This window comes from Haliaeetus albicilla, chromosome 1, assembly GCF_947461875.1.
Source record: "Haliaeetus albicilla chromosome 1, bHalAlb1.1, whole genome shotgun sequence".
Classification (NCBI taxonomy): Eukaryota; Metazoa; Chordata; class Aves; order Accipitriformes; family Accipitridae; genus Haliaeetus; species Haliaeetus albicilla.
In genome coordinates this window covers 2,881,810-2,899,597 of record NC_091483.1, presented here as the reverse complement: position 1 = coordinate 2,899,597, position 17,788 = coordinate 2,881,810, and the positions used below count along the sequence as shown (strand labels likewise).

General features: G+C 35.7%; 1 protein-coding gene across 9 annotated transcripts in view; it reads left to right on the top strand.

The window, feature by feature from the left end:
* BLTP1 (bridge-like lipid transfer protein family member 1) overlaps positions 1 to 17,788 on the top strand; it is a 126,128-nt gene that overhangs the window by 25,904 nt on the left and 82,436 nt on the right. For all 9 annotated transcript variants that reach the window (XM_069797988.1, XM_069798079.1, XM_069798485.1 and 6 more), the window contains exons 9-21: positions 542 to 621; positions 1,876 to 2,026; positions 3,895 to 4,051; positions 4,865 to 4,943; positions 5,787 to 5,878; positions 6,755 to 6,872; positions 7,993 to 8,148; positions 9,142 to 9,239; positions 10,251 to 10,429; positions 10,583 to 10,689; positions 12,766 to 12,974; positions 16,098 to 16,325; positions 16,903 to 17,040. In XM_069797988.1, coding sequence (XP_069654089.1) covers positions 542 to 621; positions 1,876 to 2,026; positions 3,895 to 4,051; positions 4,865 to 4,943; positions 5,787 to 5,878; positions 6,755 to 6,872; positions 7,993 to 8,148; positions 9,142 to 9,239; positions 10,251 to 10,429; positions 10,583 to 10,689; positions 12,766 to 12,974; positions 16,098 to 16,325; positions 16,903 to 17,040 — 1,792 coding nt within the window. The remainder of the gene's footprint in view (positions 1 to 541; positions 622 to 1,875; positions 2,027 to 3,894; positions 4,052 to 4,864; positions 4,944 to 5,786; positions 5,879 to 6,754; positions 6,873 to 7,992; positions 8,149 to 9,141; positions 9,240 to 10,250; positions 10,430 to 10,582; positions 10,690 to 12,765; positions 12,975 to 16,097; positions 16,326 to 16,902; positions 17,041 to 17,788) is intronic.

Genomic DNA, 17,788 nt, shown 5'->3' with positions numbered 1-17,788 from the left:
GTCTGAGGTAGCAGATAGACCAGAAATCACAGCATTACAAGGAGGGAAAGACAGGAGCTGAAGTTATAACCTGCACTTCAAGTTTGGCTTACAAACAGCTGCATTTGGACAGACTGATGTGGCCCAGGCACTTCTGTCTATTCCGTCCACCCTTCTGGTAATGTGACAAGACCGATGTCTGGTAGATAAGGTAGCCTGTGGCTCTTGCAGGCAGCCTGCAGTCAGGCTGCTGGCAAGACCTGTATAGACACATGGAGCTGGTGTCTTGGGATCCTGTCAAACTGGAGTCTTGTCAACAAAATCTTCCTGGTAAGGTACTGCATACACTGCATCTCCACTGTTGGCTTGTTTGATACAGGTAGCAGTTTTATTGATGTTTCCATCATTAAATATGTACTACTTACAAGCTTCAAGTGAGCCTGACCTATGTAGTCTCTTCCATTATGCTTAATATGTTGCATTTAAAATTACTTGAATTCATAAAGATTAATCTCAGCACATTGCTTTTTAATTTTTATCTTTGCACTCTTTTCCATTACAGACCACCGAGGCTGATGGGTGAAGGCTTTGTTGTAATGCAGTCCAATGATGTTGATATCTATTACTATATGGATGAACCAGGTATCTTCTGTTAAATGCAAGCATAAAATTTTAAGGGATTTGAAGGCTATTTGTTTATTTAATTGTCTGGACTTGCTAGACAATGTCTTTTTTTAATGCTGAAAAATCTCTATGCTGAAAGAGTTAGTGTAATGTTTTGGAGCCAATAAAAGTGTTCATAGGTACGCTATGAACACTTAGAATTTCATAAGGTTTTTTTCTGCAAATGAAAAAAATTTCCACTCAAACAAATGGGATTGAGTTCATGTGTTTCATATTTAGAAGGGAGTGAAATTTTGAGCTGCATTCTTTTTAATGGTTGTTGTCAACTCCTAGATTGTTTCATGTAAGAGCCCTGGGGAATTCCATAGATGAAATAACTGTACCTGTAGAACTAATGTTTTTATCAGCAAGTAGTTTTACATAGATGTAGGTACTTTGTCAGCAGTGCCTTCTGCAAGTCTATATGCAACATGGAAGCAATTAATCTTGATATTTATTCTTGAAACAAGCTATGTTTTAAGCTGTAAACTTAAATGATGTAGGTTTCCAAAAGTACTTCAGGAGTGGGGACAATTTGTAGTCAATACCTACTGGGGTTTTTGGATGTCTATTTGATGCATCAGTTTCTGAGTATTGCAGGGTCTGCCTTTTTCACTTTAAATCCAGTGCCTTATATTACCACTTTGTTGTGCTGGATTTTTTTCTTGATTTGCAAAAGCTTTTGCTCAGACTGAAGTTCAGCATTGCCTGAATCTTGAACAAGGGTAACATGTTCAATAATAATGTATACTGGTGTAGGATAGGTGGCAATTTTGGATCATTGCTGAATGACTGCTTGAATTTTTACTGGTAACTCTCGGTCTCTTGTAGCAAGTATTCCTTTTTATTTGCTTGCTTTGTCTGTAGAACGGATTTTTAACTTAATCTTCTTTGTTTCAAAACTTGATTTGTAAGTAGGATTTGGAACTGAATGTGCATGTATGAAAGCCTGTATTGGTAAAAAGCATACTTAAGAGATAAAGCTGCTGTGTATGTCAGCATTTCACTGACATCAGTGAGCAGCGCTTCAGAAAATCCCAAGGATTTTTAGTTACATTCTTGCCCTTCCACTGAGAGTCTGCATTGAATTGTGGCTTGGTATTTACGTACTGTAGTCATCTCAACTAAAACTGACATCAGGACACTTTAATTGTCTTGTGCTTAGCAAACATTTTTCATGTTAATTTGAAGCTGCTTCCTTTAATAATTTGTTTATTATATTATGTAATATAGGTCTTGTACCAGAGGAGACGGAGGAAAGTAATGACGGAGAAGCGAACAATGAAGACAGTAAATTACAGGACCTGCCACCATGCTGGGGTTTGGACATTGTTTGTGGAAAAGGAACAGACTTCAACTATGGACCTTGGGCTGATAGGCAGAGGTATTACAATGATTTACATCTTTAGTTTTTATCTTTATTATCTATTATTATTGAGAAAACATTCTAAAGTTTCCAGTATGCGATTGCTCAGACTTCTAGTTTGTATGGGGTAGACTAGGCAGTCGAAAAGAAGAGTCCTGCCACAGTGGTTTAAGATCAGTGAATTCATTGTTTATCTTGTTGGCCTTCCAAAGTTAGGATCAGTCAGTGAATTTTTATTATTAAACTAATAAATTACGTTCCTATTTTTTGTGAACAAAGTAGTTTTACTATTTATCAAGTATTACATACATAAGGGTTTAACCTTTTAATTGGTTACCTTTAGACTTGCCAAGCTCCTATTAGCTCATGGATGGGAATACACTGCATATTGATGAGAATATTTTGTGGAAGTAAAAATCTGGCTATGAAAATAATGAGGGAGGAATCATTTATCCCTGCTTAGGAGGATCAACCGCTTGATGCAGTCTCCAAAGTTTTTATTATCTACATACTTTAGTGACAAAATATTAGGCCAGAACTCTACTACTATTCTTCACTTAGCCCTCGATATTTTGCCCATGAGTATTTCTGGGGCAGTCAGTGGGATTGTTTAGAGAGTAAAGGACTATTAAGTAAAAGTGACATAATCAGTGCTTTCCCTCTTTTCCTCTATTAATTACAGATTGATACTTCTCTTGGCCTCCATTAATTCTCCTGTGAAACTATTATGAAACTGTCTCTTAGGAGCGTGAGGATGACAGACCAAAGAGTAGTCATTAGATACGACAGTGTCTTAGAGAATTTAGAGAAAATGCCAATTTCTAGAACAGTGCTTTCCTAGGAACATGAAGTCAGTGAATCATTAATGATATTTTTAATACTACCAGGAAAGCTTGTTCTATGATGGTATGCTTTTTATAATTTTACCTGCTGGGCAGAAGGCAGTTTGGTGCCTATGCAGAGTGCGTAGAGTTGATAGATACATACCTGGGAACACTTTCGCGTTCTGCCATGGATAGAAGATAGGATTTTGAAAAGTGCCTGAATGTTTTATAAACACAGACAGGAGTTCTGTGGACTTTGTACTCTCAACTCATATAAGCACTTCTACAAATACTGATCTTTAATACATCATGCAAAAAAATCTTGGATTTCCTGAGGATTTTGACAGTGGGTGCTGTGTGGTGTTTGGGGGGGGGGTGTTGTTGTGTTTTTGGCTTGTTTGTTATGGCTTTTTTAAGCTGCTGTAGTGGTCAGGTGTTGGGTGCAGGAAACTGCTGCCCCCCCTTAAAGACTTACTTCCACCCCCTTGAGACCTGTATAAGGTATGCTGTCTGTGCTTCATTGCTGTGGCTTTCCTTTCATGTAGCAGGCTTAGATGTAAGTCTGCAGAAATGTAGGCTTCATTTCACTCCCATTCTGAGGTCCTAAAGTTTTGTATTTTGTTTGTTTCTGGGCATTACATCAATTATTTATGCACAAACCAAAGCATAAACAGATTACTTCCTACTATGTTTTTGTAGCAGATTTGTAAACTAAGGATTGGGAATAAGAAGAAAAACAGCTTGTTTGCTGTCTGAATTAAAATATTTTTGTTTTAAATCATTTATGGTCTGTCCATTTATGGCTTTTATCCAAAAGTCACTACTTGTCATTGAAACTTTTGGAGATTTCAGTAATGAGTTGGAAGGCTCCAGTGATGAAGACTTTAAACAAACATTCTTTCTTATCACATTCAGTGGTTGTCTAAAGACTCAGCTAACTGGAAAATAATTAAGTGAACCGAATAAATGCATAAACATGTATAAATATATATATATTTCTTCTGTGAATAAAAACAACTCTTTTCTTATCTCACCCCTGCTCCCCCCACCCCACCCCCCCAGGGATTGCTTGTGGAAGTTTTTCTTCCCACCAGACTACCAAGTTATGAAAGTCTCAGAAATTGCTCAGCCTGGGAAACCAAGACAGATTCTTGCTTTTGAACTGCGGATGAATATTATTGCAGATGCCACCATTGATTTGCTTTTTACAAAAAATAGGGTAAATAATGAAAATCTATCTAGAAAATAACTTGTCTACTGTGATTACACTGTGCTTTTTGTTTGTGCGTATTTTTACTTGTCTCAGGTGTTTATTACAGAACTGTGGTTTTAAAAGCTAGGCAATTTTTGGTTTAGTCTTCCATAAGTATGAGCAAACTCTTCCAAGAGAAATACTGGCTGAGAGGCATTAATATTTGTTGGCTTATTTTAAGTTTCTTTTAAGCCTTAAAGCTACATCTTAAGCCACGCTAGCTCATACAGTCTTGGGAATTCATGATCTGGACATTTCCTGTGCAATCTTCCATTACAATGAAGCTCACCATGATGAAAAGATAACTTCTTCTGATATTGGATGAATATCTAATATTACTGGAGAGATGACAGTGGGAGGAACAAAAGATGTATATGTGTAGGGGTTTGGATTTTTCTTTCCCCTGTTGCTGCTCTTACAAATGGGATATAGCATTACTTCATTGTACACCTGTTTTCTTCTTTTTTTTTTGTGACTGAAAGAGTTAGAAAGTGTAGTGTTAGAAATGTATATTCATCTGGCCTCTCAGGCCTTGGATCAGAATATCTTTTGCTGTTTCTATTCGTGGACCTAAGTCAGCATTTGTTAAGCCTTAAAATGTTATTTGGTATCACTGCACATAGATAGTTCATTAGTAATTTTTCTGAAGGCAAGAAAGACTTCAGTCATTGGGTGCCTTAATCCACATGTGGATAATGATAGCCAGAGGCATAAGGTACACTGGTTGATGTGGTGAGCCTAGAAATAAAATTTGGACTTTTTTCCTTTCTTGCAATACAGGAAACCAATGCTGTACATGTAAATGTTGGTGCAGGATCATATTTGGAAATAAATATTCCCATGACAGTAGGTGAAAATGGTGAGTTAAGGCTGAGCTTAATTTCTTTTCCTAATGTTTCTCCTGAACAGTTATCTTCATTCCTTTTGTGTGTCAATGTCTTGTAGTGTTTTTCCTTTGTGACTATGAGATGTATATTCTTACATAAAGGAACAAAAAGTATATCCTTGCAAGATATTAAAGCATGTACGTACCTAAATAGTTAAGTTACCTCCATGTTTGGGTTAGGAAACACAAATTCCTTAACTACTAGACAGTATATCATTTAACTCTGTGTGTATTGAAGCAGATTACGGATACATTGTCAACTTGAAGAAGGAAGACTTCTTCAGTAGCATTAGTGTAGTAGTTGAATTGTGCTGAGAAATGCATTATGAAAACTAATTTATCAGTAGTTTGTTTAAACAAAGCAAACACCAAAATCCAAGGTGAAATGGACATAAATGTAAAGATATGGGTATTGTATACCATATGCAATGGTATAGCATTTGTATACCAATGGTATACCAAATGCAATGTTTTTTGCATTTACTCATCTTGTTGGCTGGTTTGAAGCCCTTTGCTAAATTGTTTGTTCTCGTGATTCTTTCTGGCATATTTATTATTCTGCAACTTAAACCAAGATCTCCAGAACCTGAGCATTTCCAGACCCAGCAATAAGATTTTTGTCATCCTACATGAAGGCAGAACACGTTAAGCTCTTTGTTGACAAACAGTAGAGGACAGAATTATTATAGTACTAATTTCCATCATGATATTTCTTGATTGTTAGTGAACTGCTGAAATCACTGGTGAAAATTATTTAAATATTGTGTAACTATTATATCTGTATGATTGTTATGTGTTATATCTTTTGTTTGCTAGGCTATTCACCTACAATTAAAGGGCAGCTTCTACATGTTGATGCCACCAGCAGTATGCAGTACCGGACTCTTTTAGAAGCTGAAATGCTAGCTGTAAGTTTGCGTTAATAAGCACAATGCTTCAGTTTCTAGAGGACTTTTAATAAAGAACATATTTATTTGTCTGTAGAGCAGTTCTTTAGGTTCTTAATACAGAAATATGCCTTTTAAATGGGTTTTGCAAGACCTTGATATGTAAGGAACTTATGTATACACACATAACTATGCACATGTGTAACTTTTGGTGACTTACATAATTTATATGCCAAGTTATATGTGTTTTGAAAGCCGTGGAGGCATTGGAGTACCATTTACAAATATTGCCTCATTTACTATTTGTCATGTGTTCATAAGGCTTTACCTTAGTAAATTATTACACTTGCTAGCTGTGTTACAGAATGTGTGCGCATAAGTACTTAAAAGTACTACAGAGTGCTTAAACTACTTGAGACATTTAATACTGCATTGTTCTTTTGTTTGCCTAGTATTTCACTTCTGCAATGCTGTATTTCTGTAGGTTACCTTTCTCACTGGTTTTTAAGTGACTGTATTAGAGTGATGTTTTTAATGTTTAAATTTGAGCATCATATCAATGGTTGAAGAATATTCTCAGGGATTTAATCTTTAGTTTATTATGAGAACTGATGCTTTTAATGAAAACTTTGGTTCATAAATTGCTTGGTACGTCTACTGCAAGATGTATCAGAAGCTCGTAGTATACCTTTCCAAATAAATGAATACACTAACACTTGACCTTCAAGCACAGACAAGAGATTAAATTATTAAGGAACTGGAGAGGCCTTCTGTTCATCCCAGCAGGAAAACAGTTTTAATTATTCAGCAGAGTACATACGTGAAAACTGCTGAGCTACAGGGTCAAGCATTGTCATCTTTTCAAGTAATTCTAGTGTTTTAATGTCTTGTTCACAGTTTCATATTAACGCCAGCTATCCCCGGATATGGAACATGCCACAGACATGGCAATGCGAACTTGAGGTTTATAAAGCAACCTATCATTTCATCTTTGCTCAGAAAAGCTTCTTTACAGGTAAATTCTTTGCTAAATAAGTTACATATCAAATTAAATATTCTTTCTTTAGTATTTCTTTTCAAATTTTGCAAAGGTGTACAAGGTGAGGTACTCTGATTTCACATAGTTAGGATAACAAATTGTTTCTGAAGACAAAGTTCTTGATGTTTTCTGTTGCCTGTAAGCGTCTAAGTACATGATATTCTTATATTTGAGTAGAGATACCAAATAATTTAATTTTCTAACATCTAAACTAAATTTGATCTTCAGTTATGTTAAGTGATCTTAAATTTCAGATGAATTTATTTCTCTCAGAGCTATTGATTTGTTTAATATTTGTCACCTAGGATGTTGATTTCTCTGATCCTCTCTCTCTTTGGCTGACTGATTTTCAGCTACTTAGGCTTTAGGTCATGTCCCTGTGGCTGACAGTTGATGAAAGAAAGTAATTTGCTCTTGAAGATTTTGGCTGTGAGGAGGAATACACGTGCACAAGGCAGTACAATGTGATACAGCATCACCAGACTGTTGCTGAATGTTCCAGCTGCAGTGATGGAAAGAATATAGCCCCATCCATGTGGCACTGCCTGGGCTAATTAGCCCTGCTGGGAGAAAGGATTAATTAGTGCAGGCATAGTGCCATGCTAATAAAGTTATCCTCCTAGTGAGGCTGGAGCCATTATCTGTATAGTGTTGCAGTACACAGCATAGTCTACCAGCCTTTTCAGAGCAAACGTGAACTTTTACAACAACACTGTTTTGCTGCATTAGAAAATACTACTAATGTACACATTCAAAGTATCAGAGTGGAAAACCAAAGGAAGGCAGTTGGTAGTCCAGTGCTTTTAGTTCAATATGTAACTTTGCTACTGAACAAAACTAAACCAGGAAACTTAATTAAATTAAACCTATGGCTTTCCACCTTAAAAAGCAGGTGAGAAGTAGGAGGTGGATTCGTAGCAAGTATTTGTGAAATATCTGCCTGAGAAGTGGATACTGTGTATTGTTCTTAGTTTCCTTTTTCTGTAAAGGAGCAAACAGTTAATATTTACAATTTATGAAAAGCCAAAAACTTAAACCAAGAAACCTCTCACTTGATTGCTACTAACTTGTCTTTTATTACTTTATGTGGGTTTAGATTTGATCCAAGACTGGTCCAGTGATAGTGCACCTGATATTTTTTCATTTGTTCCTTATATGTGGAACTTCAAAGTCATGTTTCATCAATTTGAAATGATTTGGGCAGCAAACCAACACAACTGGATTGACTGTTCCACCAAACAACAAGAAAATGGTGAGGTCACTTTTTTTATTTGGAAGAAGAGCACATACTACAAAAATATGTATAAAATGCTGAGAATATATAGAGAGAGTACAAGAATTATAAAAGTTTTACTAGAAAAATGTGTGTTCAGTGATAACTACCCATTTTGCTACTGTTGATGTGCATAAACCATCCTAAAACTGTTATAAGTTCTAACTTACTTCTTACAAATGCACACTTTTTTGGGGGGAGAGTGCAGTTCTAGATCATGTTTTAGCATTCATTTTTCAAGACCCTTTGAATCTTTGATTTAGTACAACAGTTTGCAGAGAGCAACCATGAGGTCTTGACATATATTCAGTAAGCTAACTGAAAACATTCACGTGGGAATAAGTTTTTTAAATAATGTTGGAAAAAATACCATTTGAACTCCACATAACTAGAAATGTCTGTTTCCTGTTTATTTCAGAATAGGAGATAATGCTGCTATTTCTAGACAAAACTAAGAGCTACATTTCAGAAAGCCAAAACTTTGTTTAATGTGCAATTTGGCTTATATGTATTTCAGTGGTCTACACTGTACTAGAATCTTATAATTTCAATGTGGAAAGAGGATGGTTGATTAAAAATCATGAAGTCGTGTTCCAGTTAAAAATAAGGCTTACTACTTCATCAGGAGCCTGACAAACTTTCAATGTGTGTTTTCTTGTCCAAAAACTGGTATGTGAAGCAATACAGGAAGTCATAAGATGTTAGTTACAGTTGTTTTTATTGTCTGCTTGCAATTTCACTGTGCTAAGTACAGTGTCTTTCTATAAAAGATGAGCTGTAGGGAGTAAATACTTTCAGAATACTTTAGTACAATGTGCTCTAAATACATAGTAGTTAAAATGGCAATTTCTTACGTCATGAGTTCTTGAATACCTTTTCATTATTTTTGGCTATATGTGTGATAATTTGTTGAAGAACAAAATAGGGAGTAATTTTGACAAATTTTTGTTTGTTTTTCCTCTTCTCTCCCAGTTTATCTAGCAGCTTGTGGAGAGACATTGAACATTGTTTTCTCTCTGCCTTTTACTGACTTTGTTCCAACCACATGCAATACTAGATTCTCTTTAAGGGTAAGTTCTTTCCCCCCTTGCCCTTTTTGTCTTCTAAATGTGAGATAATTTCCCTACCTTCTTCAGTCAGAAAATTTTAATAAACTCTTTCCTGAAAGAAAAATACTCTCTTTCACTTCAGGTTCATACACTTTTTCTTTAACCCAGAGGTAAATGGTTTCTGTTGCTTACATGAAGCATCCAGTCATAGGTTGTTTTAATTTATATATACGTATGTATACTCAAATAAAAATATATTTTAGAAATAGATACGCATGTATGCTTCATACATACATATATACTTATACTCAGTATACATATATTTACTATATATACTTAGACCATGTGTGTCTATGTATATATTTTACCACTTGGAAGTCTGTTCCCATTTATTTAGAAAATGTGAAAATCTAATGTATGTTCAAAGATAAAAATCAAATACTGGAATGGGTACCCCCAAAGCATTTTGGAAAGCTATCTTCCAGATTTTTAGAGTTTCTGCAGAGTAAGTAATGATGATAAAGTGTTTTTAACAGATGCAGCTAATTCTTTGAAAGACTGTACTTCTTGTCTTCCCTAAAATAGAAGCAATCTACAGCTACTAAAAATAAAAAACTAGTTGATGGTGATGTTGGTAATTTTGTATAATTTGATAGCAAACAAAGCAATGTTTTATCTCATTTTTTTAAAAATCCTGTGGTTTAGTTGAGATGTAGGGTAGCCTTGTGCCAGTCACTTAACTTTTGCAGTATGGCTTGAACAACAGAAGAACAGGAATCATTAAAAGACATGCCCCTGTGTTTTACACATTGCTGTGGTGTGTTGTTATGTGCAAGTTACTGGACTTTTAACTGTTCAGAACTACAGAACCCTTGGGGTTGCCCTAGAAATTGTTGGGAGCTGTGGTCAGCAGTCACATGTGAAATTTGAGATTTCTTGCCTCATTTTGCCTGTAAAGTGAAGATGATGGCACATACGAACATGCAACTAACATGAACGTAATTTAACTTTTCTGTTACTAATGTTTTTTAGGGAGAAGATGTTGATCTTCATTTGTATCTACCAGACTGTCATCCCAGTAAATATTCCCTTTTTATGTTGATGAAAGATTGTCAGCCTAATAAAATAAGTCCTGAATCTTGTATTTCTGCTGAATGTCAAAGTGGTCAGAAAACGGGAAAACCCAAATGGAGGAACATTACTCAAGAAGAGTGAGTTTTATTGTGATATATATTTATGTCTTTATATTGGCTCTTCATGTTTACTTATTTGTTTGTGATGAAAGCAACCTTATACGTTCATGGAAGATATTTAACGAAACTATTGTACTTCAAATAAAAAAGTGTGATGTTTCTTTTTGAAAGGGCTGGATGGGTTGAATGCTGGACAGTCCCGAGTGTTGTGTTTACAATTGACTACTCATGGCACCCAATTTATCCTCAGAAGGCAGATGAGCAGTTAAAACAATCCTGTAAGTGTCACTACCTTTTTCTTGTTAGCATGTTTCATTTCAGGATCTGCTGTGACTTTGTTGGATCCAACTGCTTAAATTTGCAGAAATGAATTTTGAACTGAAGTACTATTACATGTCATATGGGAGAATGCTAATCTTTAGAATGCACCAGGTTTGATTTAAAAACTGACAGCATCTTGTGATGCAAAATTTCAGAACGTGTCCCAGTTCCCTGTGTAAAAAGAGGATACTGTCTGTATTTCACTTCTCTGTTCTTAACAAAGTGGATCTCTTAAATGGGTTGTTGCATAACATAAAATATTACTTGGTATATTAAATGTGAAGTACAACATTTTTGTCAGTATCGCGTTCCTTAGCCTTTCTAAGTCTTTTCCCTTTGAATGTTGTAATGTTGTCTTATGATTTAGATGTTTAAGTACACTACATATGAGATATAGTAACACTGTCTTACCTTTATGGATATGAAACTCTGAGAATTCATTGTAGCTAGCACTGTTGAAGTGAACCGTGGCCATCAGATATGAGTGTTAGACTGGTCAGTCTAACACTAATTTCTAAATAAGAATTTTTAAATTTTAAATGTCTAAACAATATTTCTAAATAAGAAATATTCTTTAAGTATGTGCTTGCAAAAAAAAGTTATAAAATACTTAAACACAGAGATAAAAGTAAGTTATTTTAAATGCAGGGGGAGGTATTCAGGAAGTTATGGGATTACATAAACGTCTTTCAGGTTGAGATGCGAGAAGCAGAACTAAGGAAGGAGAGGTACTAGAAGAATAATGAGGGCTAATTTGAATGGGCCTCAATCAGCAGGTGTTAGAAGACATGGATAGCGGTTTTAGGTTCCAACAATTTAAATCTAAAAGACTCAAATTTTGGAGGATGAAGCAGAATAAGATTCATTTTGCAGGTGTTCATTAAGTGCTCTTGTGAGACTCTGTTTAGCTTGTGTCAAATATGCATACTTTGAATTTGAAAACATTTACTTGTAATAGTAGCAATTGAACCTGCATTTGAAAGTTTGTACATACACAGGTAATTTTTTTCTGCAGCTTCCTTCAATGAATAATGCAGCACAGTCCAGCTCACTTCTAATCTGTGATGCTGATGGAATGTGTTTGTTACAGTAGCAACATCTGTACTTTATTTTGAGTCAATCCATAGAACTCTTTAATTCTCTGAGAAACAAGTATGTTGTATTACAAGAGATGCAGATTCCAAAAAAGTGGTCATCTCACTGCAGCATTTAGCTAATTTGTAACACACAAAATAATGCAAGCACTGAGCAAGCATTGTAGACAGTAATGGTAAGTTAAAGCCTTGAAGGTTTTCTGGCTACAGGTGTGTATTCACTGTAGTTCTGTATGTGCTGGTTCTTCCAGATGAACTGGCATCTGAAATCTTACTCCATCTGGAGCATCACTTCTATATGGTTTTCCCACAGAGTTCTTTACTTCCCAGCAATTGCTTCACATTTCCAAAGCACTTCCAGTTACTCACTTCCTTCTTGTTGCCTTTCCTCACCTAAAAAAGACAAAGCGCTTTCTTCTCCCTAATTCCAAATAAAAAGGTGGGATAGGAAATAAGATTTGAATTTCCAAACTGTTTTGTGACTAATTAAGTTGTTTGAGAGGAAATTTTGGCCTACAGAGCTACCAGTTCAGAATAGGTTTTTAGTATAACTTTTGCAATTTTCCTTTTTATTCACTTTTGTTTATTCTGCAGTAGATGTGTGGTTGTGGGAAATCTGTGACACTGAAATGAAAGCATATCTTTGTTTAACTTGAAAAGCAAGATAAATAAATAGAATTTTTTTTCAGAACTTGAAGGATTGTTTTTCTCTTGCATAATTAACATTGACTAAAATATTCTATATTTTCCTGTCTTCCCATAGTTACTAGATGTGAGAAACCAGTTCTGTAGCATAGACATATTAACATAATTATACAATCCAAACTGGAAAGCTGCAAACAGTTGTATATTTAATACACATTCATATCTGCAGAATTTTGTCCATCAGAAGCCTAACTTGTAATCAAAATCTGTTTTCTTCTTTATTGTGCTCCAAAGTGTCAGAAATGGAAGAAACAATGTTATCTGTGCTAAGGCCATCACAGAAAACAGCCGACAGTGTGATTTCATCTCCCACGGCTTCAACCCGCCTTCCCCTTGACCCCTCAGAGCTGCCCCCAGATAAGCTCCACGTGGAACTGGAACTCTCCCCAGATTCCCAGATAACCCTGTATGGACCCCTGCTCAAAGCCTTTCTGTCCATAAAGGTAGGCATAGGAACACAACTCCTGAAATCTATGGATGGCTACATGTTGGAAAGTGAAATAATTCGTTTGAAATGGAAAATTATAATTCTGCAGAATATATGAATTTAGATGAAAACTTTCTGTAAGTACTAGTCTGCAATTACTTCATTTGGTGATATGGCATAGCTGAGATGAATTCAGTTGGCACAGGCTTATGAGAAGACTTCCAATATATGTATGTAGTCCCATATCAGCATAGTTTTCCTTTCAAGGAACAGTATATGCTCTGGACCTCATGTGCAGAAAATGTCATCTTTGACTTTTGCAGTAGTAAAAATAAAATAAAATTTAAAAAAAAATTGTGATTAGGGCTAGAGCTTATATTAACAGGCACTTTTATGGAAAGATATCTCAGAACCCATGCTTTTAGTGCATTTTAAGTTCTGCAGAGTGTCCTAGTTGTTTGCTTGGTTTTGTTTTAATTAGATTCTGTGAAATTTCAGGAGTTAGGATCATGGAGGGGAAGGACATGAGAATAAGTTTAATTTTAAAAGCTACTTCAATATTGAAGAATTTCTCATCCTTTTCTTGATGTTAACATGCTTTAAAATGTTTGTTAGTGTTGCTTATGTTGTGTCCTCTTCCGTTACTGATCTTCAGGGAGGCTAGAAACAGTTTTAATTTCTTCCCACCTCCTTCACCCTGCCTTGTTGTGACAAAAGCAGAGGTGATTGAACATGTTGCTTCTATTTGACTAACAGTGAAATGCTTGGGTTTTGGTTGGGTTTTGTGGTTGGTTGGTTTTTTTGGTGGGTGTTTTTTTGTTTGTTTGTTTTTTAAAGGTCTGTTTTAGCCTATGCAGATCTAGGCTAAGGTAATGCTTCTGGAGGCTTTCATTTTGGGTCAGGGAATGAGGAATTTTGAGACAGGTGATCACTATCAGGACTCATACTGAAACAGTCATTTTTATGAATTTATATAAGGTATTGCATGTAAGCAATGAATAGCAGAAAATACTCCATTTTTGCAGAGTATAGGACTTGCAAATACACTCATTATTTTTTCATGTTGCCACTAAAGTAAATAGGATTAAAATTGGGCCAGCATTGCATCTTGAGGTTTTCAGTTCTTCTGATACAGAGGAAATGTGCCGATGTTTGAATTGTTTTTTGAGCTCCTCTTTTGGAGCCCATAAATTCATGAGATGGTTCTGTGTTTCTAAGCAAAGCAGTGCTGCTTTGGTGCTCTTTGCCTCTGGAAGTATATGTAAACAGTGCTATGTTAGATCCCTTGATTCTATGACAATTTAATTTTTTTAGGTGCAGATTTCTCAGATTAAATCTAGCTTTTTTTTAATCTTCTAAATCTCAAGAGAAAATTTAGATTAATAGCTCGTTTTTGAAAATGCGCATTTATTGTTCTTTTTAGTATTTTTGCGACTGTGTTTACAACTTGTCCAGCTGTGCTGGCAGCGTCTCTTAATAGATTTTGGGGGTGTTGGGTGTTATGCTTGTTTTCCTCATTTGTGGTTGAATTGGTTTTTTTTCAGTTTGTTTTCATTGATCTTTTTTAATACGTGCAGGAGAGATTCCTGGACATGCATTGTTCATGCAGTTTTGTTAAGCCTTCTTATTCTTGGGAGGTAGTTTTTTGGCGTAGCACACTGTTTCTTGCTGAAGGGCTTACTGGCTGGCAATGAATGATTTATAGGTCCTTGTATTCCCAGCAGAAGGTACCAGGAGTAAGTTACTGGAGTTCTTAGCACCCTCTGCTGGGGTCTGCCTTATAAAAAATATTTCAAGGTCTGTATTATAACGTCAACTTTTATCTTTTCCCTTTGCTAAAAAACAAAGCGCATTAGTTTTGCTTAACTTCTGAGGGTTCTTTGGTTTGGCCACAGAGCAGTGCTTAATTCATGTGCGTTAACACCAAAAATACTTCAGTACAAGATGGTAAAATTACATGTCCAGAGGAGTCATTATTTCAAGGCCGATAATGAGCCTGCCTTTTCTGCAGACCTTTTTCAAGGACATGGGTACTTTGCAGTTGCTTGCTTGCTTTCTGTTGTACACTTCCTTTTTGCTTGCTTGCGCTGCAGACTTGTGCTTGCAAAAGAACAAAGAAGTTTTGGAAAGCAAATGAGGCACAGAAAAGGGAAGGAGGGGAGCAAGAAACATCCTAAGATTCAAATCTGTTTCAGTTTAATCTTCAGTCTAGCACTTATATGTCTGCATCTTGCAAATCACCAGTGGAGTTTGTAATAGTTGGAACATTTCTGTCAATGTGAGAGGCCGAGGGGCTGAATTACTTTCTAAGAACGAATGAGGGAGGAAAGTTTGTGTCTGTGTTGTAACCTCTTTGGTCAGAAAGGATTTTGCTCCACCGAATGCTTAGTCCCCAACACTTCCCACGTACTGAATTAACAAGACAATATAACCTGCATAATTCAGAAAATTCTTCTTGGGAGTCTAGCCTTTTATTTTTAAGGCAGGGAGGAGGTGACAAAGTGACAAATTATCAGAAATCTGATTCTGATGCACTTAATAAATAAAACACAGGAAGTTGATTTTATTTGTTTTTTAATTAGTGATGGATTTTCTGTTTCCCAGTAGAATTTGGCAAAGTTACTTTGGTCTTAGATAATTGAGAGGGTTTGACTTGAAACAAGGTGGGGTTTAGACCCAAGGGGAGAAGCATTTGTGAACTAATATTTTAGAAGTATGTTTAAGACTTTGAAATATGTTGATAACAAGTTTCAGAAGATTGGATGAGAGTGACTTCCTGCAGGATGCTTTGCGTTTTCTCTCAAAGTTATCTGTCTTTAAAAGCACAAAACCTGTTTAAAGTTTCAGTAGTAGTACTTCAGAATAGTTATGTGTATTGCGTGCATCTAGAATACCAGTACTTTGAGAACTACTGGGAGCCCCTTCTTTTCCTGCAAAGCACATGGCCTAAATTTGCTTATTTAAGGTATCTGTTTTTCATAAAATAAAAGTATATATGTTTCTTTAGCTATATGTTGTAGCTATACCTCTTATTTTAGGGAGGGCTAACATGCAGAAAGAGGTTGGATTTGTATTTCATTACATTGTGTATATGTTTTTAATTTGTTTTCCATATGGTCGTAACAATTCCTTTTCCTAGGAAAATTATTTTGGAGAAGATGACATGTACACTGATTTTGAAGAAGTTATTTCAAGCCCTGTTTTGTCACTGTCAACATCTTCAAGCTCTGGATGGACAGCTGTTGGAGTGGAAAATGACAAAAAAGAAAACGAAAGTTCAGTCAAGCCAGTTCACCCTCTTACTTTACGACCATGGGATATCACTGTGCTTGTTAATTTGTACAAAGTGCATGGGCGATTGCCAGTGGTAAGTACTTTAGAATCTTAAAATATTTTGCTTCATGTAATTTTTTCCCCCTAGTTTCATAATCTGGAGTTAAATTTAACTCCCTGGAACATTAACTTAGGGTGGTGCTTACCAAAGCGTGTGTATAGTCTCTACTAAAATTGTGGCTATCTAAACCAATTTGAGACGTGATTTATTTTGCTTATCTGGGAGGCAGAACTGGATAACTTCTTATGTGATTTTTATTCAATGAACTTGATTTTGTGTGATAATATTTTTGATTGACCATTATGATTTCTCTGCTAATTGGCAAAACTGTCTTCTAATGGTGCGTTCTGCTCTGTGCAGCTGCATTCTGAGGGATCCCCAGGAATTAAAATAAGAATCCAGATACAAAATTGGGTTCACCCGAAGGGGTTTGAATTGCTGTTGATGTAATTGTTGAAAGGGTTTTGAAATTGCACAGGCTTCTTTTTGAGTATCCACTTGGAGGAAAATTAGCATACTTCCTGCTCACAGGTTTGCTTCTAATCTTACGATTTCAACCATGTTGTGTATTTTCAGTTTCTGGAACAGATGTGTTTAATTTTTATTTTAGCATTGCAGTCCAGATGGTCCGGAGTGCCCTACAGCTTTCTTGGAAAGGTTGTGTTTTGAGATGAAGAAAGGATTTAGAGAAACAATGCTTCAACTTGTACTGTCTCCAGTGAATTTGTTTCTGAATGACAACTATCAGGTAGTAGGGTGTTTTTTATGTGTTTGCGTATGTGTGTTTGTATTGTGGAAGTTGTGATGATTATAAAATTGAATTAATTTTTATTAGGAACTTCTCTATTGTACACTTAAGTTTATTAAGGCTTATGAATCATAAGAGGTATTAAAGAAAAATCCAGTGCATTTTTTTTTTTTTCAAATCTTTATTTCTGTCCAGTTTGCATTTGAGTGAAATGCGCAAAAGAAAAGATTGTATATTCTTAATTTTGCTTAAAATCTTTCTGGAGAAGGTCATTTAGGAAACTGAGAGTAATAGTCAGACTGGTCTTGGGACCAAACCATTGGGTGATCTCTGGTTTGTGTGTGGGGATTTTTTGTTTGTTTTGTGTGGTGGTTTGTGGTTTGGGTTGTGTTTTTTTTGTGGTGGGTTTTTTGTTTTGGTTTTTTTTTGGGGGGGGGGGAAGGATTGGGTTTTAAAAGATACTGTAAATACTGCCACGTGTAAATTTTGTGCAGTGGCTGGATATGTTTCACTTTTCTAAGCGTATAGTTTTAAAACTACACATGTGTTAGTAAATAGAATAACTGCATCTTAGACTAAATCACACAGCTGGATCTGTATCTTATGGTCAAGATATTGTTATGACCTACAGTCTTCCTCTGGAGGAGGAGTCATGAGGCATACTTCAGAAAGTGCTTAATGAGACAAAGTTTAGTGTTGTTTGTGTATGCTACTTTGATTTTAGTAAACTTGTAAAAATTGCCCATGT